Source organism: Sphaeramia orbicularis, chromosome 4 (assembly GCF_902148855.1).
Source record: "Sphaeramia orbicularis chromosome 4, fSphaOr1.1, whole genome shotgun sequence".
Lineage (NCBI taxonomy): Eukaryota > Metazoa > Chordata > Actinopteri > Kurtiformes > Apogonidae > Sphaeramia > Sphaeramia orbicularis.
This window is the reverse complement of record NC_043960.1, coordinates 15,014,870-15,042,582: the sequence shown is the minus strand read 5'-3', so window position 1 is coordinate 15,042,582 and position 27,713 is coordinate 15,014,870. Positions and strand designations below refer to the sequence as shown.

General features: G+C 36.9%; 2 protein-coding genes and 1 non-coding gene across 3 annotated transcripts in view; 2 read left to right on the top strand and 1 right to left on the bottom strand.

The window, feature by feature from the left end:
- The window catches only part of aspm (assembly factor for spindle microtubules), a 33,492-nt gene extending 25,959 nt beyond the window's left edge, over positions 1–7,533 (bottom strand). Inside the window, exons 1-5 of the mRNA XM_030132752.1 lie at positions 7,196–7,533; positions 5,627–5,770; positions 3,114–4,650; positions 1,974–2,069; positions 837–938 (exon numbers count right to left, since the gene is read on the bottom strand). Coding sequence (XP_029988612.1) covers positions 837–938; positions 1,974–2,069; positions 3,114–4,650; positions 5,627–5,770; positions 7,196–7,471 — 2,155 coding nt within the window. The 5' untranslated portion in view covers positions 7,472–7,533. The remainder of the gene's footprint in view (positions 1–836; positions 939–1,973; positions 2,070–3,113; positions 4,651–5,626; positions 5,771–7,195) is intronic.
- Positions 7,534–8,249: 716 nt separating this feature from the next.
- Positions 8,250–8,321, top strand: trnah-gug (transfer RNA histidin (anticodon GUG)). Its single transcript has one exon. It is a non-coding gene; the product is annotated as a tRNA-His (tRNA).
- A 4,738-nt stretch (positions 8,322–13,059) lies between these two features.
- depdc1a (DEP domain containing 1a) lies at positions 13,060–23,943 on the top strand. Its single transcript, XM_030131325.1, has 12 exons — positions 13,060–13,217; positions 14,347–14,612; positions 14,821–14,971; positions 15,061–15,182; positions 15,322–15,452; positions 16,374–16,421; positions 16,524–16,661; positions 17,347–18,318; positions 19,076–19,248; positions 19,389–19,565; positions 20,110–20,316; positions 22,368–23,943. Exons 1-12 carry the CDS (start codon positions 13,170–13,172, stop codon positions 22,491–22,493), a joined length of 2,559 nt encoding a protein of 852 aa, XP_029987185.1. The 5' UTR covers positions 13,060–13,169; the 3' UTR covers positions 22,494–23,943.
- The last annotated feature ends 3,770 nt before the right edge of the window (positions 23,944–27,713 follow it).

Below are 27,713 nucleotides of genomic sequence, written 5' to 3'. Positions count from 1 at the left end.
AAAACGTATCAGGGTTCCCACTCTTTCCCTGAAATTAGTTTCCAGGACATTTTCAGCTGCTACAGAGACAAGTTACCACGTCATACACTAATCCATTCCCCTGTCACCCTCATTCTTTGGTCGTGTTCTTTTTTGCAGTTGTAACTTGCATTTACCCAGATTGCTTCTATGTTTATTACTCAGACATTTGATGTGCAGTCTACGACTATAACTTATCTATGAAAAATAATAATAACAAATGTATCATAAAATAATGCAAACACCTACAGATTAGAGCGTTAGAGAGGAGGATATTAGTTTTTACTTCTTCCTACTGCTTTTCGAGCACGTATAATTTAATTTATTTTTCTTCATTTTCTTTTGTTTACTTATGAACCTTTTATGTATCATTACTAATATTTTGTTGGTTGGTTTTGTTTTGATTTCACTGTCTACATGTTTGAAATAAAGATACAAAAAAAAAAAAAGCGCGTACATGACAAACTGGAGTTAGTGTTCAACTGGGCAATTCCTCAGACCTCAAACTCAACTTCGTCTTCTCTCTTACCTTCTCTCCTGCACCTCCTCTAAAAATATTTGCATATTTTCAAAAATTACTAAAGAACTATTTCCTTTGTTTCACTTCAGTTTAAGCACACAAGGTTCACAAGGCAGGGGGAGGATGAATAATTTTCCAGGATAACTTTACCGTTTCCAGGACATTTGACCTTTTCTCTCATTTTCCATATGTTTTCCATGACTGGAAAATTGGTCAATCGTTTTCCAGGACGTGTGGGAACCCTGCGTATGTTTACCCCCCAAAAAATTGTGCTCTGAAATCTTGCAGCACCAGTTACCTGTTTGGGCCGGTTTAATGAAGGTGAGCTTCGACTGTGCTACAGCGACAACTTTTGCCTTCCTCACAGACGACACGCCAGACGACTTCACAGAATGAGCACCTGTAAATGAAGGGAAACGCGTTAACCCATGCCAATGAAACATACATCTAAATTTAATAGAATTTCTCCTCTGTAATGACGTCAAATTCTTAATTTACTTTGAGGTGAACCAGATCTTTGCAAGTTAGATTTCTGTCCAACTATTGATATTATTTATTGCTTTTATCTCTTCACACTTACCTTTTTTGTGTGTTTTTGTACACAACTGAGCTATTGTCACCAAGAAATTTCCCTTGTGGCTCAAAAAAGTTTGTCTAAGTCTATCTTGATCCTGACTTCCTCTAACGTAGTGAGGACATAACAAACAATAACATCGTGGGATCAAGGCGCCATAGCTGCAGAGACTACGAGATGGAAAATGCCTAGCTGTCCCCTAAGTAAACAGCTGATGTGCTGAAAGTTTTGACAAGAAATGTATCATGTTGCAGAGTCCACAATTGTAAGTTTTAAAAGAGATTTAAATATAATTAGCCTGATTGGTTATTCTCAGAACAAAGTGCTACATGGCTGACAAAAACTGTTAAGAGCGAGGAATTAATGAAAGAAAATCTGTATTTGTAAATTCCCAAAAAAATGCACTTAAATATAGTAGAGACACTAAATTTGGGCTGTGACAATCAGAGAATTATAGTTTATTGTGTTCGATTAGAGAGCAGCTTAGAGCACTTAGTAAAGTGAGCAAATGTTATTCAAAGTAAATCTTTGTATGTCTGACACACTGATGGAAAAATACTCAATTATGAAGGTAAATTCATTTTCTAAACTAATAAAATCTGCATAAATGTAATATATAGCTGAAGACAACTCCGTGGTCTCATAACAAATGCACTCTCCCTAGACATAGTTTGCCTGTGATCATGGTCTGTAAGCTCCGAACTGGCAAACTGTCTGACTGAACAGCTGACTTTTAATTCCTCCTTCTGCTGCGGCCGCCTGCTCTCGTCCCCTTTCCAGGCGAAGCTCTGTTCATCACGAACGAGTCTAATGATTCTTCCCCATCTGTGCACTTCAGTACCGACTGTCTGACGACTTTACCTCGAGAAGTTAGTTTGGCGCCGTGTTGCTTCGTCTGAGGAGGTACTGCAGACCTGGTGCTCTTTACAGATGAGGAAGACGCTGAGCGTATGGAGCCTAGAATCAAATACACACAATTAGTGATTACAGGAAAAAAAACACTGCTGTTTGTACATCTGTTCATGTCAACAAAAAGGCATTTGTTATATTTGTGAGGAAGAATCGAGATGAATACATTAAATTGCTAGAGGGTTGATATGGTTTACAGAGAGCTGTCAATAAAAATACACTAAAACAGATGAGAATCCATGGATATCTACACAAATAAACACTATAGAGGTACACAATGCATAGATTACTGCTACCATCGTCGTTACTATATTATCAAACTTAATTAAACAACACAAGAAATCATATTAAAAAAACAGCATAAATATATAGTTAAAAAAAGGGAAGAAATACTAAATAGAGGGTACTGAATCACCTCTACAGCCAGACACCAAATTACATTTACTTAAAAAGCCAGTATCTGCAGGGATAAAATGCCTAATTTGTCTGTTTATTGCTCTGGCCTTGACAGAACCAAATTAAATCCACAGTAAAAAAAAAAAAAAAAAAAAAAAAAAAAAAAAAGGATGCTGCAAGTCCTAGAAGATGACCTGAGTTTTCTGTGCAATTCCAACTGGCAAAAATTACTCAACTTCACAGCTGTACTTTTTGGCAGACATTCAGTTTTTGGGAAGAAGTTATATTTTTTTTATACTACAGTTAATAAAACCAACAGGACATAGAAAATTTAACAAGTAGGTTTATCATCCAGGATAGTGTCTGTATAGGTGCACCGCTGAGGTGCATGTCTTTGGTCTTTTTTCAATCATAAAAAAACCCAGTTTGACAAAATGACGAACTCTTCTATCACTGAACTGTGATTGTGAGCTTATCAGTCTTCATGAGTCTAACAATGATCACTGCAAAAAAAGAAAAAGAAAAGTGGGGACAGTGTAATCCCTGAGGAGACACTGTGGTAGATAAGTGTCCTACATAAAAGAACATCTTATTCACTCAAGATAGCAGTCGTGGCTATAAAAAAAAAAATGTCTACAATTCCTCAAAATAATACACTGCAACTTGAATAATACAGTATTCACACATTCTACCCACCTGCTGCTCTCGGCCGCGGTCTCTGTGATGCATTTCTTTTCTCTTGCACCACTCTGTTCGGTTCACTTTTTACAGTTGCCACCCTACTCCTCTTGACCTGATCTGTTTTCCCAGCATTCTCAGTCTTTCCATCGATTCTTAGAAACTCTTCACTCTTCCTTTTCTTGCCGTTCGCTGTCAAGTGAATGGGGAACGATTCCTCCTGAGCAGGTGGAGGTGCCGAAACAAGGTGTGGTGCAGAAACAACTGGAGACACCTCACACATTTGGTGGACTGATGTGAGGCTGTGGTGAAGTGGAGGAGTTGGTTTTGGAGATGTAACTGTAAATGTGATGGGAGCAGGAGGTGCAGGCGGAGAACAGACCGAGAAAGAGAGGTGAGACGGAGCCACAGTCAGAGGAGAGGTGACAAGGAAGGTGATGGGTGCAGGCGCTCCACCCAACCTGGGGCTGGAGGATGTGAACTCCTGGCATTCCTGCCCGCCAGATACAAAGCTTTGCTGATCCTTGAGTCCTGCGTCCACATCTATCACAGGAAGGGATGGAGTCCCTGGTCCAGACTCGTTCTGACTGCTGTAGTCCGACAGCTCCAGAGTTTTCTCCAACAGCCTCCGTCTTGACTTCTTTATTTTCCGGCCACTTGCACTGTTCGCCTCCACTGGTGCTTTGCTCTTCGTCACAGTGGCAGATGTAAAAGACGTCTTTTTGACTTTTGTTACAGCTTTATCGGGTTCTACTTCTGAAACAACCTCACTTACAACCACTTTTTTGCTGACAAAGAAAGTCAGTCTGGGTTCATTTGACTCTGGGCTGTCGGGGGCCGCTTTGATCTGATGTTCTCCTTTGCCGCTCTTTGATTCAAGTGAATCAGAAAACTCACAACTAGAATTAATGTCTGGAGGAGTGGTGTTAATATGGTGCAGATCCGAGTCAATGAGGGCCAGGGCCTCTTTTAAAGACAGAACCGGAGTTCTGTTCAACACACTGTCAGCATCATCAGTGTCTGCACCAACAGGAGCTGGACTTTCAACAGACTGAATGTGAGGCATGAGCTTTTTGAACCTCTCTGGTGTGCCAATAGGGGACAGCGTCCTGTTTAACATTTTGGTAAGGTCTTTATTTTCAAGTTTGCCCAAAAATCTGTCTTGTCCAGCAGAAACATTGCCAGAGTCTAACATCTTTGTGTCCGGAATGAGAAGGATGTGAGGAGAACTTGTCTGCACATTATGAATGTTCTCCTGGTCCGACAACGCCACGGACCGCCTCTGTGCAGCATTTAAAACCTTCTGCTCATCCGATTCCTGAGGGTGACTGTCAATAGCGCTAAGCTTGGAGAGGGATCTTCTCTCGCTGACAGTTTTGCCTTCGTTGAACAAAGCCAGTGGGCTACGGGGCTTACTCCGTTTGTACTCTGGCTTTCGTGACACTTGGAAAGTTTTATTGGCTGCCATCTTCAGGGCTGGCTCCATTTTCTTACCCCTGGGTACAGTTACCTTTTCACCCTGTCTTTTGTTTTTGATTGAGTCCCATAAGGTTTTCTGAAACACAAAATGAAAAAGATTTTAAATTAAACTGCTGTTCTAAATTAAGTTGTTCAGTCACTACAGGGACAGATCAAGAGAAAGTGAACATCAGTGTCAAAAATGTAAGTTTCACCTATCATTTCTCAAATAGGCTCATTTTTTTTTAGCTTAAGAACTTTATTTTATGGAACTGTTTACAAAATTTCAGTATCAGTTGTAGAAAAAAAGATATAAAGATATAATCAATATAAAATGAAACTTAAAAAGGACTAAAATATGTAAATGTACTAGTAACTTTAATAATAATATTTTTTCTTGCTTGTATAGTGATATTTTAAGTCTGTGAATATGTAGGAACTACTTATTCAACAGTACAAGAATAGAGAAAGGTTATGTACAATCAAATTATTAGTCAAATACGCTCTGCTATTCGCCATATATATCATTTCAGTTGTAATATGTATATTAAAATAAAAGCTGATTAGCATATTTGTAGTGTTTTAGTTCCAGTCAGTCTTTTATTATGACTACTGAACAGTGACAAAGTGCTGTCGCCGTGTTGCCGTGTTACAACATATTATCATTTAAAAACTTTGATCCAATATGGATCACAACTGTAGTTTAACATCATAGCTAAAACCCTTTCTCATTTAGTATCAATTTCTTATGAGAACAGCATGTTTTGTATAGTTACGTAAAGTGAAAAAAATATATGTTAATTTTGAGTCCCCATGTCACACAGCAATAATTTAAGTATTTTTACCCCAAAATTTATTTCTGTAAATTATAACGCATCATGTGAAAGTACTTACTGAGACCTATTCATACATGTATTAAACATGGTGATAAGCTATTTACGTAGTTTTCAACACAGAGCTTACTGAACATGAAATGTGTCCCCGGGTCACTGCTTGATCTGGCCCTATATCTGAACAAAAACTAAACATCAACCTGGCAGAACAAGCTTCTCTAGTAGTCTTTGGATCTTTACCTTTTTCTTTTTTGGTGCTTCTGCCCTCCCAAGAAGAACAGCTTGATGCTTGAGGACTCCATTGGCGTTGAAAATGATAAGCTCTCGAATTCCACCTTCCTCTGTTGGAGTCCAAGTTACTGTCAAAGTGAAGGAGGCCTCAGGCTGGGAAAAGAAAAACAGCGTGATACACACAATCTCACACATTCAAGCAGGACAAAACTCTACAAAACTTGAGCTCAGTGGTTCATGTTTGTCGGGATGTGGTTCTGACTCTCATCCTGTTGCAGATCTGTTGAACTAATGCTAAATTATTTAACCCATAAAGACCCAGTGCTACTTCTGTGGCAGTTCCCATACGGATTTTTCTCTATTTTTAACCTTTCTTAAGTGATTTATCACAATTTATTCTATTATCATGCTCTGCATTTTTAAGTTAAAAATCATGTATTTTAATATATCTAATCTATTGATCATATAGATCAGGGGTGTCAAACTTATTTGAGTTCAGGGGCCACATTCAGTCTAATATGATCTAAAGTGGGCCAGACCAGTAAAATAATGTAAATAATAGGTTAAGAACTTATAAATAATGTCAACACCAAAGTTTTCTCTATGTTTTTGAGTGAAAAAAGTAAAAGTCTGTAATGAAAATGTTTACATCTACAAATTGTACTTGAAAATAGCATGAACAAATATGAACAACCTGAAAATTCTTAAGAAAAATAAGTGCAATTTTAACAATATTACGCCTTAGTTGATCATTTATACATATGCATCACCACTTACAGATCACAGTGGATCTACAAATACACAAAACATTTACAGTAGTAACAGGCAGAATATTGGTACTATTCCACATACTTCTCTTAAGAAATTTCAGGTTGTTCATATCTGTTCAGATTATTCACATTTTTTGTAAAAGGAGATATATATATATATATATATATATATATATATATATATATATATATATATATCCTTTTATATATATATATATATATATATATATATATATATATATATATATATATATATATATATATATGATGTGTATGTGTGTGTGTGTGTGTGTACATGTAGCACCTGAGTATTCATAAAATATTCTCCACAAAAAGAAATCAAAATTAAACTGTCCTTTTGCATTATTTTAATGTATTCACACATCATAAAGGCTTAATTCAGATCCTGTATCAATAATGTTACAATGACATACCTATCTGGACTATTGTTGCTTAACAACTGAATAATGATAACATATGTAGATATCTGCAGTACATATGTACTTAAAATATCTGCAGTATTTGCATGCTTCATATAGTTCCCCCATTGGAATAATGCCATACTACAAATTGTGGGCATTTGTCTCTTTTTTCATTAAGGTTGTGGGCATTTGTCTTGTGGGTATTTGTCATGAAATCTCTATTAAGTGTATAAATGTGGTAGCAGGTTTGAAATAAACGTGAAATGAAATTATATTACTTAGATATCCTTTGATTTTATTTTATATGATTGAATGGGTCTCTGGACAGCACGTTGCACTGTTGTTTATGAAAACGACTTGCATAAAAGAAAAGGATGCTATCTCACCTGAATGGTGAAGGTGTTGTGATCCACAGAAAAGCCTTTACTGGATGGGATCCTTTCCACTGTAACCTCCGCTTCTGCATCCTCGGTAGGATTGTCAATACGCAGAACAGCCGACTTGGAGGTTCCCAGTTTTACGGATCCAAACGTTACAAACGGAGCCTTAGAAAACTGGATCAAACTCAGAACCGGAAGGTCATTTTCCTTGTTATTGTTGTCTCTTCTCACCGGACTGAAGTCTAAAAATCCTCCACGCGTTGAAGTGAGCGTTTCCGTCATTTTCTGTAACTAAACCACAACTGTCCTGGTAAACAGACAGTATATTTATTAAATGTTGTCCGTATCAGTCCATGTGCTCCGCTCTACTGTGATACGAAGTAACAACCAAACGTTACACACTTCCTTCAACACGGCTGAAAAGCGTCTGCCGTAATTTTAAATTTTGATGTGTTGTTCCGTTAGCCAATCACAAACGAGGGTCTGTTACGTCTGGTCCAGTGAATGAACAGAATACAGCGAATCCATATGAATACACAGCTGTCGACCAATCATTTGTTGACTACGTTTTTAAACTTCCTTTAGGCCACGCCCCTTGGCTTTGACAATCAAAAAATGAAGAGGGTTACTCTCTTCTCATTTTATGACCGTTAGCATTTATTGTCACATTTTAATATAGTCAGGGGGTTTTTTGGCCTCAAGATATATAAGTGATCAGAGTTATGGTTTCATTGTTCTCAGACTCTGCATTGTGGCGCATAAGAACATGTGGACGTTTTTGTTTAGACCAAATTATGGAAGAGCTTTTTTCGTTCCGAGTGATACATCTGTGCCTGGTTATGCACGGTTGCCTGGTCGGGGCTTTAACAGCTGAAGCGGTTCATCCACATGTGAGAAAACATCCAAACAACGCCTCAGATTGCATAGCACGTTGATTTAGTTGTGTTTGCTTAGGTGGGATATCTTTGTAAATGTGCTGATATTTACACCGGACTGTGGTTTTAGACAATAATGAATTATCTAGTTAAATGAACGCATCGTTCCATGTGGAACACAGCTCGCCGTGATCGTATAGTGGTTAGTACTCTGCGTTGTGGCCGCAGCAACCCCGGTTCGAATCCGGGTCACGGCAGTGTTTTGTGACGGGATGCAACCTCTGTCATGGAACACCTGTACATTTCATCTGATGCATCGATGTGGATAAACTACATAACAGTATATGAACTATCCTCCTGCTTCACATGTTTGATGTCATTGTTCATATGTTGTTGTTATTCTTTTGTATGGAAGAGGATTAGGGCCACTCGAAAGAAATGGTCCTACATATATATATATATATATATATATATATATATATATATATATATATATATACTTTTTTTTTTTTTTTTTTTTTTTGAGAAAAAAGTAATTTTTTTCTCAGAATTCTCACTTTAAACTCAGAAGTCTGACTTTTTTTTCCCTCAGAATCTGACTTTAAACTAAGAATTCTGACTTTATTCTCAGAATTCTGACTTTTTTTCTTCTCACTTTAAACTCAGAATTCTGACTTTTTTCCCCTCAGAATTCTGACTTTAAATTCAAAATTCTGACTTTAAACTAAGAATTCTGAGTTTTTTTCTCAGAATTATGGCTTTAATCTCAGAATTCTGACTCTTTTTCCTCATAATAATAATAATAAATATATATTGGACCTTAATTTTAATTAAATTTTTTTCCAGTGGCCCTTGTCCTCTTCTGTGCTTTTGTCTTTACGTGTATTTTGGTATTTTTTTTATATGTATATATTTTAAATCAACATTGGATTAAACTGTTATGTGCTAAAAAGATAAAAAATAAATAATAAAAATATATCTTACATAATTCAGTAAGTAAGGTCCTTTGGTTAAATGCAGATGAACTGTCACATACACTCCACATGTTCTGAAAACTGGTGATTTTTTTCCCCCAGCTCTCAAGAAAACATAGAGGTTTCAAATAAAGTTGACAGATACATATGCTGATGAAGTGACACAAACACTGTAGGTCAGGGCTGTCAAACTCATTTCAGTTTGGGGGTCATATATACTGTAGCTCAATATGATGTCAAGCAGGCCGGACTATTAAAATAATAGCATAAGAATCTATAATTACTCCAATTTTTTCTCTTTGTTTTCACATGCAATTTTGACAATATTATGCCTCAGCTTCACATTACAACTTACAGACCGCAGTAGATCTACAAAGGCAGACAACATTTAGTAACAGGTATAATATTATTAAAATTACATTTACTTGTCATAAGAAATTTCAGGTTGTTCATGGCTGTTTAGATAATTTGCCTTTTTTGTGAAAGCATAGTTTGTAAATGTCAACATTTTCATCATGTAATTTTACTTTTTCCACACTAAAACAAAGAGGAAAAATTAGGAGTTGTCATTATTTATAGGTTAATATGCTTTATTACTGGTCCAATCCACTTGAGATGAAATTGGGCTGTACGTGGCCCCTGAACTAAAATGAGTTTGACACCATTGATTGTTAATATCTTGAGTTTTGCCCCTCACAAATTAATCCCACAGGTCGGACAGGACCCTTTAATGGGACAGTTTTGGCCAAGGGGCCGCAAGTTTGATATCCCTGCTGTCAGTGAACTTTCCAAGTAAAGTACACTAAGTAACTTTAAAAATGCACAATGAAATTCATGAATATTTTACTTTTAATTCATGGACTATATTTCCCATTACAGTTATGGTTCTTATTGCACACATTCTGGGAGACATGCACACAAGACTTTGAATCAAGGAAACAGTTTATTTAATCAGACTGTACAAATTTGACAGTACCATTCATTCTTACAAGGCTGCACTCAAGCATGACATTTTTTGCTACAAATAATTCCCCAATTTTTACTTCAGGGTTTTTATGAGGAGGGTCACTTGTGTACAAAGCCGGACAGTTTTGGTTAACAATTTAGCCCACCCCAGTATTTCACTCCCTTGCCCAGTTTGTACACTTGAGAACTACTTTCATAAATTGGTCTGTGGTTCAGAAAAAGCACAATCAGTCAGGCAGAACAACAGTATATTGTGTGTCTGAGAAACTGTTTGGAGCATCTGAGTACATTTCATGTCAATTCTAGCAAATTTTTAAATGTGCGTTTCTAAAGTTGCTTAGTATATTTGCAAACTTTGCTGCTGTAACAAGTCTGCTTTTACATTTTATTTACAACCAGATGGGGTCAGTCTTTCCCAGGGGTTCAGCTGCAGAACTGCTCTAATGTGTAAGTTTCTTTGAGGCCTTTTAATTCAAACATACAAACAAATGCGTACTTTATTTACAGATGCAGATTAACAATATTAATTCCCAGGGGAAAATTCACAAAATATGTGCATGTACTTATTGCGTAAAAGCCCAGATGGCAATAAATCTACCGTGCAATACTATTACATATCATGTCTCCTTTGAAGTTTTGTCACTTGTTTTTAAGTTTGCTGCAACAGGAGTGTACAGGACATTTTTAGAAACAGGTTTGTTCTTTTAAATTTAATTAGTATTACCTTTCACCCATTTATTTTGTCTTATATTACTTTATGAACATATTTTTATGAATCTTTATGGATTTTACTGTTTTGAAAATGGGCAGTCATGAAATGAATCACAGGGTGAGAAATAAACCACAACAGTTACATAAGTAAATGCGAATTCAAGTGAACACCAAACTGTAATGGCTACCAATGATTTACAGTCCAGTGGGGGCTACTGTTAACACAGATTACCATGTCTATAGAAGTAGCCTAACCCTCCCAGTATGAAGTGATCTTCTCCACAAAAGACTTGTGAGATATGTTAATGTCCTCATCCAGCTAAAGAATGTGTGAATACACATGCCTTCACAGTGCATTCACAGTGACACTGCAGCTTCTTGACTTATACCACGGCACAATATTTTTGTTCATGCTAAACTGAATGATAAAGTTTTAATCTTTAAAGCATAAATCATGTTTTCCCCCAAGTTTTGTCATATCTACGATAAGTGGTTGAAGATAGAGGTAAGAGTAAGTCACACATGTGCAAGCATCAAATAAGTCTTGAGTCTGAACCTTCAAGTCTCAAGCAAAGACTAAAACAAACTAAAGCAAGTTCCTGGTGAAACTCAAACAAGTCGACTCCCTGTTAAAAGCCAATAAAGACAAATCAAGTCACTCTTCAGGTCAAGGAAGTTTCAAGTCAGGTTGAATACACATCTGGTGAGTTATCCTTCATAAAAAGCTGAGCCACTGACTACAAGCTCAAATTTAGTATACAATTTAGTACAATTTAGCATTTTTAATTACAGACCATTTTACTGCACAATTAAAACTGACTTTTGACAGATTATACGTGGTAATAAGTCATGTGACTGAAGTCTCTCTGGTTGAAGATGTTCAAATCCTTTAGGTCACTAGCTAAAAAAAATCCCAGTGAGCAAAGTTCTGCATTCAAAAACTGAAGGCATTTGTATAAGTTAAACTGTAGTCAAAGTATTGTGTAATAAAACAACCCATCCCTTACAGTGTTTACTACTAAATTTGATGTTTATGGATTCCTGTGTTCCATTTTACTGCTGTAGATGCTCTACCCATTTTAACTATAAGTAACAATGCATCAGTGAATTCTATTCTATAAGATCATCACATTTATAACACCACTGTCCCGTGAGAACTAAAACATAAATTTTTCATAAGTTTATAAATAAAGGCCTGTTTTTATTGCATGTTTCATCTAATGCTAGGCAGTTTTTAAATGGCTTACTTTAAGGAGGGCAGTTTTAAACTGAGCCAATAGAGCACTTCATTCAGTTTGAGATAAAGGTGAAAAATGGAACTAGTTAGGATCAGCTGCCACAAATTTGTTCTGAAACATTCTGAGTCAAACGGTGTGCAGACAAATGCCCACAAGACAAATGCCCACAACCTTAATGAAAAAAGAGACAAATGCCCACAATTTGTAGTATGACATTATTCCAATGGGGGAACTATATGAAGCATGCAAATATTGCAGATATTTTAAGTACATATGTACTGCAGATATCTACATATGTAATCAGTATTCAGTTTTTAAGCAACAATAGTCGAAATAGTTATGTCATTGTAACATTATTGATACAGGATCTGAATTAAGCCTTTATTAGATAATAAGCCCCGCGGTGAACTGGCGAAATGTCCAGGGTGTACCCCGCCTTCGCCCATAAGTAGCTGGGATAGGCTCCAAGCAACCCCCATGACCCTAGTGAGGATAAAGCGGGTTCAGATAATGAATGAATGAATGAATGAATGAATGAATGAATAGATCATAAATCAAAGAGAAAATTGTTTGTAGGATTTTGTTTTTCAGACATTTTTTAAGAAACCTCTAAGAATTATGTAAATACTGAGATCAATCACCCATCACATTTGAAAAACTTGTTTAGTGTTTTATTAGTATTGATTAATTAAAATTAAAGTAACAATGTATGCTGCTTAACAACTGAATACTGATTACATATGTAGATATCTGCAGTACATATGTACTTAAAATATCTGCAATATTTGCATGCTTCATGTAGTTCCCCCATTGGAATAATGCCATACTACAAATTGTGGGCATTTGTCTCTTTTTTCATTAAGGTTGTGGGCAGTTGTCTTGTGGGCATGTGTCTTGTGGTCATTTGTCATGGAATCGAGTCAAACTGTGTGGTTTTCTTCTCAGACTGTGTGCAGGCCTGGAACTTTACATGTATTGTTTGTTTTGATCCCCCACCCTCTTCCGCCTCTCCGCCGAACCACGTGACTAGAGTGTCGTCCAATCCCGTGTCAGAAAAGTCCGGCTCGTAATTTTGAACAGACGGAGCTCAGCCACCGCCGGAGCACCGAGGGCACATCACTGTTACCGTCTGGAAACTGCACCAAGGAATGGACTTTAAGACCTTCCTCTTTTATCGAATGAATATGAAACAGTAGTGGTGTGTTTTTCCTTAAAGATGAATACACATGTTATCACTCCGGGGCCGTACCGAGCCACAAAACTGGTAAGTTACCGTGTACTGGAGCGGTTGTTATCTCCTTCTACTTAGTTAGTTTAGCTAACAGTTAGCTCATTTCAACAGGAAAATTGGACCCAATAGCTGCAACATCTGTACTTTTATTTCAAATTTTAATTTTGTGTTTGTGTAAACGCTTCGAGGTTTCTTCGAGGTTTGTTTTACAAAATAGGGATAAGGTTAGCTTAATATGTTGTTTGGTAAATATTGACTTTTAAGACACTGCAATAAAGTAACTCAGCTGAGTCGCCAAGACCTATGTCACACAGGTTGCATTAACTCTAACTACTTTATTTTAACTTTATATTTGTCCAGTTATTAGCTAATTCAACCTCATTGTAATTTATAATACTTACATAAAGACCAACAGTTAGCTAAACACTTAAGAAAACAAATAGTTCAATGTTGCTGCTTATGTTACAACCGAGTTACACAATAAAAATCACAATAATGGAATAGTTAAATAGATGCTGCCATCAGTTGGTTCGTTAAATAATTAAATCTTTTAATTGTGAATTATTACTGAATATGGTCATGTTGGATTGTATGAATCTGAGAAAGCTGCTTTGTTTTCAGTATTGCTTTACTTGTAAAAACATTAATATCTTGTTCCACTCACTAATTGTCCAGTCTCCACCACAATCTGTGTCTTTTAACCAATTTTTTCTTTACAAAATCCTTATAAGATATAGTAAAATGGACCAAATGTTAAATAAACTTGTGCCATATTTACACTGAAACATTTAGTTTATTAATGCGTATTAGAAGAAATGTGGTTAGCTATGTTTAAGGCTTTTTTTTTTTTTGTTACTTTAATTACATTTCTGTGGTTCACCAGAGGGGAACATATTAGCCTATGGAGCAATGTCCCTGTCTCACAGCAATTATGTCATCACTGAAAACATCCTGGAAAATGATCCCTAGAGAAGAGTGTGAACTATGTTAATGCTTTCTGTGCTAAATGTCATTCCTCTCACCTAGCTCAGTACTTGAAACATGCACTTTGAACTCTTATTATAGTCATTTAAGCTGTTAAACATCCACTGAAATTGTCAATTGAGTTCAGCTCTATTATCCAGATTGTCCTGTATTAAACTCTGTGCATGTCATTTTCTAGTGGAATGAGGTGACTCGTTTGTTTCGGGCTGGTATGCCCCTCAGGAAACACCGCCAAAACTTCCGACATTATGCCTCCTGCTTCACTGCCACCTCTGCAGTGGATTGGCTACACCAGCTGCTCCGTAGTAACAGTAATTTTGGCCCAGATGTCACCAGGCAGCAAACAGTACAACTCCTGAAGAAGTTTCTAAAGAACCATGTGATTGAAGATGTCAAGGGTCGCTGGGGCACAGAGGATCTGGAGGATAACAATGTCCTGTACAGGTATTTTTGCTAGAAGGGCAAATACTTAAACCCAGGCCCTCTGTTGTTAAATACTATTAAATTAGATTATTTTATGCCATATAAAGTGTGTTTTGTTAAAATAATTCCTATGATCTTATGTGTTTCTTTTCAATTGCATATGTTTAACTAAAATTAACTATTGTTAGAGTAGAAATGACAGTTGTTTGCCCTTTCTTTCTCCTCCTAGATTCCCATCTACTTCCCCTCTAAAGCCTATTCCCTGTCCAGGCCAAAAGCCAGCCTTAGCTCCTGGTTCTGTAAAGAAGAAGAATTCATTCAGGGACAAGGAGAGCTTCTTCAGGTTTAGGGGCATTAAAAAGCATGAAAAGGAGACACAGGTGAGTTAGACTGAATGCAGTATATTAGATCAGCCCAGCCTTATGTTTTAAAATTGAACATATTATATTGTCATGTTTGTCATTTTTAGGAAAATGCGGATGGTGTGCTCACAACACAGGGTGAGGATCAGCCAACAGAGCAGAAGGCACAGAGGCGAGATCTGACAGTGGGAGATGAGCATGACATCTGGAAAGACATCACAATGACCCAGTACAAACACATTGAGCTGAAAATCCTGTTTAATCTGTGAATTCATACAGATCTAATGCATGGCTAAGCAGTGAGAAAAGTACCATGTCTGATGAAGGGTTTTTTTGTTTGACTAAACTTTGTGTTTTTTATTTTTCAGCCTGCAAAGGATTCTGGGTGTTGCATCTCTTGATGAAGTTTTAGACCAACGTTATGTAAATCCACAAAATATCATCCATAATATGACCAAAGTCAACAAACATGGAGTGGTCACACTGGAAGACAAAACCAGTATGTTTGGTATTACTTTTTGTCTGTACATGAAAACTGATTATTAATCTAGTCAATACATGAACCGGTCTATTTTGAATTACAAACTCAACAAATTGAATGCAATTTAATTGGTTATTTTTTTTCCTTTTATCTAGAACATTTGTGCAAATTTTCCATTACAGATAAACTTTATTCATCCCCATGGAGGGAATTTATAAATTAAGCATCTAACAAAATACAAAATATTCCTGTTTAAGTTATGAGTAAACTGAAAACACTCATGAGGGCAGTCTGTGTTAGACTTTTCGTACCCAAACCACATCCATGTGTTAAGTTTCCCTTCTAGGTACAAACTCCTTTGTTTATCTTGACTTATCAGAGTGGCAGTAGTCTATGGTGTGTCACATTCTTTGTCCTTTGTTTGTGTTGACTTACAGTTGCAGAAACAAATTATTAGACCACCCTTATTTTCTTCCATTTCTTGTCCATTTTAATGCCTGGTACAACTAAAGGTACATTTGTTTGGACAAATATAATGATAACAATAAAAATGGCTCATAAGAGTTTAATTTCAGAGCTGATACCTAGCCGTTTTTCATGGTTTTCTTGATAATAATCAAAATCACTTCAGTTCTTACATCAATAGCTATGGCATTGTACTGACAAAAACAGTGCTTTTAGGCATTCCATGTTTTCTTTTCTGTGTGTTTTAGTCACATGATACACACAGGAGTTAGTACTTGATTGCATAACCATTGTTTTTGATGACTTTTGATGGTGTAATAATTTTTTCTGCAACTGTATGTTAATTTCATGTCTGCATTTGTGACATATGGAAGAACAGAAAGCGTTCCTGTAAAGAGCCCTAATAAGAGCTGTAGGTTTTAATTTATGGAAAACTACATGAGCGAAAATTGAATCTGTCAATCATCTCTCCAGATGACCTCCCCCATTGGGTTTTGTCTGCCATGAAGAGCCTGGCTAACTGTGAGTAGCAGCAGATCACTTGTACATCTCTGTTCTGTATGAATATTTTCAGTTAGTGCAAACCAGAGTTTGACTTTTGCATTAATTGTTCTTTATTTTCAGGGCCAAAGTATGACAGCGCCCAGCCGTCGTATCCAGGATTTGAGAGGGATGTCTTCAGAACGGTGTCTGATTATTTCTACAGCCTTCCACAGCCGTTGCTCACATATGAACTGTATGAGTTGTTTATCAATGTCCTGGGTAGGTGGACTTTTTCCTGTTACTCCTGACAAAATAGGTCTAGGGTGCCTGCAGATTGTTTTAAGAAGCTTTAAAGCCATAAATCTGAAAAATAAACCTTAATGTATCTTACAGATTCAAAAGCAGTGTTTCAACACCTTAGGAAGCTTTGAACATATAGGACTATATTTCTGAATATGAAAGATTGTCTCTATTATATCAGTCTTCAGTTTTAGTTTTTGTGTAGCTGCTCTTAAAGCTCATGGATGACGTAACAAGTTTTAGAAACAGCGTGGATGCCAATGTGATTCATTTTAGAGTAGCTACATTTTTCACTATGGAAATACAGACAGATAATGTCCGACATGACTACAATATTTCAGTTTGCCTCTCATGTTAACATGTCATTGGTATGATGCATCTGTGTGTGTGTTTTTGTTTTTTTTTAACAGTACCCTTTGTTGCTAACAGAGGTTTTTGGTTGTCCTTTTGGTTTGTGGACTCCTAACAGTGATATGAACAGCTGTTTGTTCCATGTGGATTTATGTGTTATGTGTTGTGTCTGACCAGCTGATGGTTTCTGTCTTTAAGTCGAAGTTTATACTAACTAAACCCTCTCCCTTTCCCTACACTGTCTGCTTGCATTTACACTCTGCCTGCAATGTTTGTCTCTCTCTGTCTTTGTCGGCATCCCCTCTGCATCCAGTGTTTTGTGGGTATGTCCCAGCACCCACCACACACCACCTGGGGAAGCGCAAGAAGGCAGACCTTCCCTCAATGCCCCCTCCAGCCAAGGCATCATTCCGCTCCACAGAGTGTCTCCTCCTGTCGCTTCTCAGACAGGGAACATGTGATGAGACAGAATCGCCGATGACAGAAGTGCTTCATTCCCGCTTAGCAACACTGAGAGAGAGTGGCGCTGTCTCAGGTGACGCTCAGCTGGATGGCAGTTGCTTGAATCTGAGTACAACTGGTTCTATGAGGCCACGAACCAGGAGCTGCTCATTAGAAACCATTGTAGATGAACCTGCCCCCTTGAACCGGAAACGGCTATTCATGTCCACGGACAGCCTGGCATCCTGTATATCAAGTAATAAGAGCCAGAATGACAGCCGCGCAATCACAACACCCAGTGATTACTCAGACTGTTCATCTGTGTCCAGCACAACTCCGATTTCTTATCAAAACCTTCCAGGTGTTATCAGTAGAAGTAGACTTTCTGCAGGTCCCGTGACAGCGCTGAGGTCACACCCCTTGCGGCCTCGTAGTCTGGGCAGTTGTCTGGATATTGTTGTTGAAACCAAGGAGGAGGAAGTCAAAGAAACTAGGCTGCCAGCTCGAGCAGCCAGTTGCCTCAACGTGAACACTCCTGCAGCCCAGCTTCACGTGTCCACTTCTTCACACCCCCCCTCACTGTCCACTGGTCACCCCACCTCCTCCTCCTCCTCTTCTGCTTCTGTTGCCAAAGTACATGAATCCACTGCTGCTTCAGGGCCCAGTGGGCCCAGACCTGCCTCCAGTGTTTCTAATCTGTGGACGCTCCGTGCCCCCGCTCCTGTCCGCCGCTGCCTCAGCTCTCTGGATGTGTCCAAGCCTCTTCGACCTCTTTCACTGTTCAAACCGCCTGTGTGTGCACCTGCCAGCCACTCCCAGTCCCCCCAACCCAAACCTGAGAACAGTAAGACCCGCCCCTTTACCCGTCTATCTGTATCTGCATGCTGTTTAACATCTAATCACACTAATCATCTAACACCTAACAACTATTTAGTCCTTTTGTAGTTTTGTTCATTTAGTACTTTAGAAATAAAACCTGACTTCACCCCAACTACAAAATGAAAGTGTCAGTTGACAAGTTCACAAAAGTTTTACTGTGAGTCTATAACAAGTTCTAGTGGAAAAAGACTTGCAAAACTGGACACTGTACTGTGTCAAGATGTTGAAGTATTAAGCTGTGTTGCTTAGTCTCATTTGCTTTTTTTTTTTTTTTTTTTTTCTCCCTGACTGCTTTTTGTTTTGTTTCGCAGTGCACTTTGCTGCTTTTTTGGAGCATTTGTGTGCTAGTCAGACTGCATGCCTTCATGCTCAATGCAGATTTATTACTCAGTACTGGTATTGTTTATTTATGTTGCAGTTTTATTTGTTTGTTTGTTTTTGTTTTTTGTAGTATACTGATCAGGTTGACATATTACTGATCAAGCTGTCCTGTGCATTAATTACCACTATGATGGAAGCAGTGACACTTAAACCTGAACTTACTGATCTGACGCTGTAGCTCTAATGCAGTCATTTGTCAATAATCCTTCCATTCATCCATGCACTCATCAATCGTGTAGTAGTTCTGGATGAATGTGTCCACCAAACTGATTCCTTGCTGATTAACTGACTTCCGTGTGTCTCCACCACTGTATGACGGTGTATGTTCATATTGTATGTAGGAGTCCTGCAGCCTCAGTGTGAGCGTGTAGCCATGGAAGCCCTGCAGCTGTGCACGCTCCTCCTGCCTCCTTCTTCCCGTAGGAAGTTGCAGCTTCTCATGAGGATGATGTCACGCATCAGCCAGAACGTGGACATGCCCCGCCTCCACCCAGCCATAGGCACCCGGACACTGGTGTGATGATGTCACCTCAAAAACTTGCATATATTTAATTAATTTAGTTTCTTCACTGTTCCCGTTTTTTATCACACATCATATTGTTCTTTGCTGTTTATCTTAACTGCATGTACTTGTTTTATATTCATATTTTTTAGATGGTTCACACATTTTCGGGCTGTGTTCTGGGCAGTGCTGAGGAGTGCGATTTGGATGAGCTTTTGGCTACCAGACTGGTGTCGTTTCTCATGGACCATCAAGAAAACATCCTGTCTGTACCAGAATATCTGTTGAGTGCCATCACAGACCATATAGAGTATCTACGCACAGCACAGGTATACAACTTAACTCCTTAAATGTACATTTATAAGATATGAGGGTTTATTACTGGAGAAAATTACTCACAATTGCTCACCACAACTCCTCCCCCTTTCTGAAAGATGGGTTATATGCATTTATACTTTATATATTATATGTATTTAATATGGGCTCAAATGTATTTATCAGACTCTTGCTGTTAATTTTTTATCCTCTTATATTCATTTACTGTCTTTCAATTTGGACTGTTTTTATAGTAATGCGATTCCCGACTCGTTTTGTATTAAGTAAATCCATTTTGACTCTATAACTCCAACGTGGAAAAACATGCACAAGCATCTAAAATCTTGTTAGGTTTTCATTTCCATCCTGTTTTACTTCTAGCTGTTGAGATGACTTCCCGGAGTTAATATATTTTGAGTTAAAATTACAGATTGAATACTTTAAAGTATGGCAAAATATAAACTGTATACACCAATAACTCATACATAAAATGCAATTAAACATACACTATCTAAACAGTATATATATATATTTTTTGTATTATTCCTTTGACCCCAGGTCCCAGTTGATGGCGCCCCTATTATCGATGGTGTCGAGCCACTGTGTGCTCCGATGCCGTTGTACGCGTTCTGCCGTCAGATTAGCGACGCAGAGTTTGAACAGCAAAAGGTGGAATCTTCCCAACAGGCCATGGAGGAGTTACTGGAGATCCTGTTGACAGACCAAAACATAAATGAGAAGGACAGACGCAAAAAACTGAAGCAGGTAATAAAATTCAGACGTTCTCATCAGATCCAGTTCTGCAAGTACAAAGACTTTGGATGTGGTGAACTTTGAACAGTAGCACCTGTTCACATGACCCCTAACCCGTCGTATAGGTACTCTAGTTATTCTTTCATACTCCTACATATTCTCATATAGGTGAAACTATCATGTAAATCAGGCATGTCCAAAGTCCGGCCCGGGGGCCAATCACGGCCCGCGGTCAGATTTTATACGGCCCACAGCTTCAGTTTTAGAATGTGTTATTTATGGCCCGCTGGACTGTTGAACTGAGTACATGAATCATAAAAGGTTCAAAATGCAGTTTCTCCTTTCACCTCATGGTGGCAGCACCACTCTAACTCTATCTGGCTCTGTGACCTTACCGTGAACCCTTTTCGCTAATTTCTAACCACGGCGCCTGTAAATAAAAAAACGGAAGTTGACAGTGAGGGCCGCCGCTTCCAGGAGAGATGGGAAGTACAATTTTTTTCACTGAAAATCGAGGCAATTATGTTTGCCTAATTTGTCAACAGACTGTTGCCTTGTTTAAGGAATTCAATGTAAAGAGACAATAGCAGATAAAACATGCTAACGCATATGACAAGCTAGCAGGGAGTTTGCGCTCCGAAAAAGTGAAGCAAATTCAAGCTGCTTTAAACTCACAACAGTGACTCTTCATGTGAACCTGAGTTCAGTGAATTCACCACCAGGACAGGATACCAAGTTGCCAGGTTAGTTGCCTCTAACTGCTGGTGTTGTGTACTTGTAGATGTGACACAAATGTTACTTTCTGAATAATTTTGTGAAAGACAAGAGTAAGAGTTATATGTTTTCATCTGAAATGTTAACAGACTTTGCATTACTGAGTAATATATGAGTAACGATTACTCATATAAGTCATGTTTTAAATGAATGTGGGGTTAAGATTTTTATCAACTTCTTGGATGTTTAAGATACTCCATACAGTTTGTTCTATGTTATCTGACTCCAGATGTGAAAGGAAGGCAGAATTGTTTTTTTTTAATTTGTTCACACCTGAGTGGTTCAGATTTGGTTACGCTGCCATTTAAAAAAATGATATTGTGACAATGAAAATAAACTTGCTGTAGAACAGCGCGTTTATATGCAATTTTTACTGTTTAAAAAACATCCGAAGGGACCACTGGCCCCTGGCAATCTCCACATTATCAGATCTGGCCCTCTTTAAAAAAAGTTTGGACACCCCTGATGTAAATTATTACAGAACTACATGGTTAAAGCCTGTATCAAAAAAACTTTTGATAGAATCATTTCTATACAAGTGCAGTATTAAATAATTTGCTTGTTCACTACAGCCGTTATTTTGGATGTGGAAGAAATGAACGTGTGAGGGGTTAAAAAAAAGAGTTGTAGATACTCTTCACTGCTTATGACAAATTGGCAAAAGTGACCTAACAAGATGTAGATACCTTGATGCTCCTTTTGTTACCTTGTACAGTTTATTTAAAGGCCTTTTGTACTATTTATCAATGTATTTATTTTCTTCAGTGTCTTAGACAATTAAAAATGGAATTTCTTTTTCTATCTCTGTAAATCCAACACAAAATATGATCCAAAAAATAGTTTTCCAAACTTAATTGCGTCCTTTAACTACAGAAACATATTCACAATGAAAATATATTCGCAACAAATATACAGCAAACACATTGTGGTTTTTTTGTTGAGCAAGAACAGTCTACAGAAGAATGATTTTTAACTTTTTACATGTATTTGTAAGTAAATACTCAATTATTTGCATTGTTTCATACATTCCCCATCACACAGAACAGTACTGTTATATTTCTGTTTTATATGAAGTTCTGTACTATGGTGTTGAGTTATAAACAGTGCAGTACAGTACTTTCAAAAGCATTTGAAGCACCCTAAAAATTAAATCTGATGAACAGCACTACAGTCTGTTTCATTATTTTATATTAATATAATGGAGACAAATACAAATGGCGTAGACAGCAGATGGTAGTATTCATGAGAAATGTTAACAATTGTTCATAATAATTCTTCCTTTTCTTCAGTTTCAGAAGCAGTACCCAGACATCTACTGTCGTCGGTTTCCTCCCTCTGACACCAACAACAAGCCAAAGATTAAACCTCCTCTCCTCAATATCAAGAAGACCAAAGCTTTCAGCATCAGGAACTGAACTGACAGTATTATCATTGTAGAAGCCACAGTCTTTACGTCACACTAATGCACTGAAACTGCACTGATACTGTACTGTCATTAACATTTTCCTGTTACATTGGATGTTTCCATTACGTGCTAAATAGTAGAGTAAATGCATCTGGGAGGCTTCTGCAGTGGTAAAGGTGTGTGTCCATACTGTTTATAATAGTGATGTGTGTTGATAGCTGAGTAGTATGAAGGCAGGTGGACAGAGTTCACATTATTTACTATGTGTTCGATTATAACACATTTGAAGCAGGGTTTATCTGAATAATGTGTTCTTTGTTGTGTCTTAGTAACATAATGTGTACATTCTTTTATGTCTGTCACTTCTTTCATGCCTCACCAGTCTTCTGTTTCTAGTTCATACTGATGTTTGTGTTCAGCTTTCAGAGTGTGTTATGGGAGAATAATATGCATTTCTGTGATCACTGGTCCATATGGGAGTATTTAGAATCTAGATTTAATTTATGTGAATGGTGACATTGGGAGCATCGCTGGATTTGCGTTTAAATTGGTTGTCACTGTTTTTTTTACTAAACATTTTATTTCATAGAATCTCTTTAGTTCTAATTTATCTTTATTCTAAAGTCTAAAACTGAATCTATTGTTTTCTTTGTTTCTGTTGTGTTGTTGCATGTGTCTTGTAGCTTTTTTTTTTTTGGAATCTTTAAAGCTTTTTTACTACTTTAAACTTGACTTGTTTAAGGATTTCCACAGATTTAGATTTTTGGGATCTCAGCTTTTCATTTACAGCTCATTTCTGTGTATTGCAAAGGGATACCATCTCCCTTTTTTTCTATTATTCTCATCCCTCTTGTTGTTCATGGATAGAGATATGTTTTGCACTCTGTGGCCAGCAAGCTTATGTCAATCATCAAAATTGTTCATTTAAACATTTAATGCATATTAGACTCCCTAAGGAAGGGCTCAATAGACTCATATGGTTCTACTCTTCATAAGGTTGCTACAGTTATCCTTAAAATTTATAAAATGAGTTCTCAAAATCTGCAGACTGAAAATCTGTGAATCTGCTAAACTGTAACCATTGCTTCAAATGTGAATATTCTCGCTAATCTGGTTGGTTTTTGCACTATAGTTAATGGACAATATTAGCAGACTGCTAGTTGAGTGTTTTTTGGTACCCTTTCATGTCCTTGGTTAGCTGTAGAAACCATATTTTGAAACTATACTATGTCAAATGTGTGAAAGTTGAACATATGATTTGACTCATAGCGTCAAACTATTTTATTTATCGTATCTATATGAAGTACAAGTTCTTTCCTGATAAACATTTGTTCATACCTCAGATTAAGTTGTGTTAAATAACCATATGTCATCAGTGCTTTTCTGGCTTTTACCAGAGCATACACTTTACAATGTTTACTATGCAAAGTTCTGGGAAATAAACCTGTTCCGTTCTATTTCTGTTGTTTTGTCCTTGTTTGTGCAGCATTGTGTGAATGTACTGAACTTGATGCAAACACCAGTTCTTGCTGATGTTTAATTAAGACAATGGAAATGTCAGCTCAGTTGGGGGGGAATTGGGATTAATTTTGAAATGACTGTCTTAAATAGGATTCAGTGTGTTCCAGTGAAAGGGGGTAAAATATGTAGAATATTTATCAAGTTTAAAAATCCCACAAATTGAGTTAGCACAGTTATAAACTCCCAAAGGTGGCTAACCTAGTTTAACACAAGGTAAAGCAGGATGGTTACAACTGGAACAAACCTTTATTTTAAGTAACAGCTGTTTATCTGTACATTTCTAGCCCCGGTAAAAAGGTTATTTTATGGCTCCTGCGTCTGTTTTGTCTCCATAATTATGTTTAAAGCACTAGATTTGTACCTGATGAATGCATAAGACATAGTTGAAGGAGGAGATTCATTAAAACTAGTTGGGATATTTTTACTGTATTAACATTTGAGACTTAGAACTACAATGGCAGCAGTGAATTAAGCGACTAACAAGTGGCAAAATGGAGAAGACAGGTGTTCATTTTTAATTTGTGGTTTAATGATATTGTGAGATGAGAATAATTGGATCCACAAACAGGTAGACACTAAAGGCTGATACAGATTTTTATCCCACCCCCTTATGGGGAGGCAAGGGGTACTGTTTTTGGTTCAGTTTGTTTGTTAACACTATAGCAGCAAAACTATTGGTTGAATTCATACCAGATTTGGTTTATCCTCCCAAGACCCAGCTATGGGCTTTCTGTTCACATTTCTGGACAAGAGTTTCACAACTTTATACAAAAAAAAAAGAAAAGAAAACTGTCCACCACAAATGACATTCCATAAAAATTTTAAAAACTACATCTGAAAAAACTGTTGCATCATGATCTTTCCAATATAGGCACTTATTTAATAAAAAAGAAAAAAAAGCTTGTGCTCTGCTGACCTGTCCTGGTTCTTAGGAGGTTAAAGATTGCTAGTGACCCAGAATAAATGTCATAACATTTTGGGAAAAATAGGTCAAAGTTTAAATCTTTTATACATTTTTTAAATCTTTTTTTTTTTCCCCATTTACTCATAATGGGCGAAATTACACATGTCTGTAGCAGCAAAACTATTGGTTGAATTCATACCAAATTGAGTTTATATATTGCCAGTGACCCAGAAAAGATGTGATTACATTTTGGGAAAAGTACATCAAAGTTCAAATTTTTTATGAATTTTTATATATCTTTCTTCCTCTCCCATTTACCTATAATGGGCAAAATTTGAAATGTCTATGAAAACATCAGTTTTGTTTCAATTTACTTCAAACTTGACACATATATAGAGGCAATTGATATGCTGACATCAGCACACACATAGACGTGATGACATCAGCTGGATCGATGCCAAAAAAAGCTACAATACATGTGAGGGGCGGGGTTTGTTGTACCTGGCACCACTTGTTTTCTTTATTATTGAACCCAGTCTGAACAGTCAGATCAGAATTCATGTCAGTTTCACATCACTATAGATTATAATTCATCACAACTCTGTACTAGACAGACTGCCTCACAAACTATGAAGTATTTCACATGAGCTCAACCTTGATAAAATGCAACATATACACTCAGATCTGTAAGTATTTGGACTGTGACACAAATGGACTCTACACACAGCTCCACTATTTCCTGAATTTCAGGTGGGTCCTTTGTTTTCTGTCTTTCATTATTGCACACACTGATTAATCCAGGTGTGTCTGCTACTTGTTATTGTGACTACTGATTAATTAGGCACACCTGGATTAATCAGTGTGTCCAATAATGAAAGACAGGAAATAAAGGACCCACCTGAAGTTCATGAAGTAGTGGGGCTGTGCATAGGGTCCATTGTGGATGAAAGTAGCTGCAGTGAAGACTTGGCAAAGCATCTCCAGAGAAGAAACATAGTGTGATGATGATGTCCATGGGTTCCAGACTGCAGGAAGTCTAACAAGTGTTAAAAACAATCGTCATATTCATTATGATCTTAGTTTGTCCGATTACCTTTGAGCCCCTGAAAATGGAGGTATGTTAGTTCCCCACAAACGTAATAAAATAAAGTAAATATTTGCAGCGTTTTACATAATAATCCCACAAATGTAATAACTTTTCCACTAATGTAATAACAGTTAGCTACCCCAAATGTAATTCCTCATTTCCCACAAACACAATAATTATTACTTTTGTGGGGATTTATCACGTTTGTGCGATGGTAAAAAAAAATCTTCCAAATTTTTCCAAAATTGTAACAACTTCCCACAAAAGTAACAAATTAGTACCATACTGTACCATACCAACTTTATGCACTTTAACAAAGTGGCCAAAGTGTCGTACACAAAAAAAAATAAAACAAGGGATTAAATAAGTAAATAAGTAAATAAATAAGTAAAACCAGTGATAACACAGGGTGCAAAGCAGGCTAAGAACAACAAAATACAACCATCATAAAAACAAAGACAAATTAAAATCTGATAAAAACAGCATAAAAAATAAAATAAAATAAAATAAAAAAACATCGCATACATTTAAGTCATGCATAAATATTCATTCATCTTTCTTTTCCTTCCCATTTATTCTTGTACTTTGGATACTTGCCTTTTTAGAATGATCAAATGTTGAATTTACACCACATGGTAGTAATTCCAAATTAACAGGTGTTTAATTACAAATACAAGTGGAGGAACAAAACAGAAAATGTTGTAAAGGTTTTATTCTAAAAGCTTCAGTATGAACTGGATATTATTTATACTCATTAAGTATAACAGACACCTGTTTGAACCATGTAAATAAAATGTCTGGATATGATTATGATAACAATGGAGAGGGTAGGAGCACACTGTGGGAAAATGAGGTATTACGTTTGTGGTAGGCGACTGTTATTGCATTTGTGGGAAAGTTATTTCATTTGTGGGATTATTACGTTAAAAACTGGAAATTCTTATTACGTTCACGGTTTATTACATTTGTGGGGTTAACACGGCACTCTGTCTAAAATGACTGTAATTCCTCAGTGGTTAATACAATATTTTTTTTAATCTACTTGTATTAAAACTCAAAGTCAATCAATCCTCAATCACATCTTAGTTGTTTCATATCAAATCCACTGTGATGGTGTACAGAGGGAAAATAACGAAAACTGTTACTGTCCAAATACTTATGGACCTTATTCGTGTTAAGCAATTCCCATTAGAAATGTTACCACTACATAATACATTCCTCACAAATGCCACACTTTGTTTAAATAAACTGACGTCTTCACTTGTTGCATTGTTTATGTTTTTGTTTGAGCTTCATTCCACCAGAAAAAGACGACGAAAGAAGAATTTCACAAAAATAAAGTCAAAGTATCATATGAGTCATAAGAATGTGTAGTTGTAGTTTCATTCTGAGTTCACACTTGCATTTTTGGCTTCCTTTTTATTTCTTTTTTCTTTGTTTTTGTCTCATATGATGGATTTTTTCAACCATTTCAACCTTAGACTTGTGAGATTTGTTATTTACAGACTGGTTATTCTCTGCAACACTGAAAAATGTTTGATAAAAGATGAACATTCTCATTATAATTTGCATTTTTTTTTTCTGTTTTCATTTGTCAAGATGTCAAAAAAGACAAATGACACAAGGACAAAACACAAGACAGACTTCGTTAGTCTTCCCTCCCTCCTCCTCTTATTTGGTTTCTGTTTCTCCCCCCACTGTTAACTAGTTAAAATACT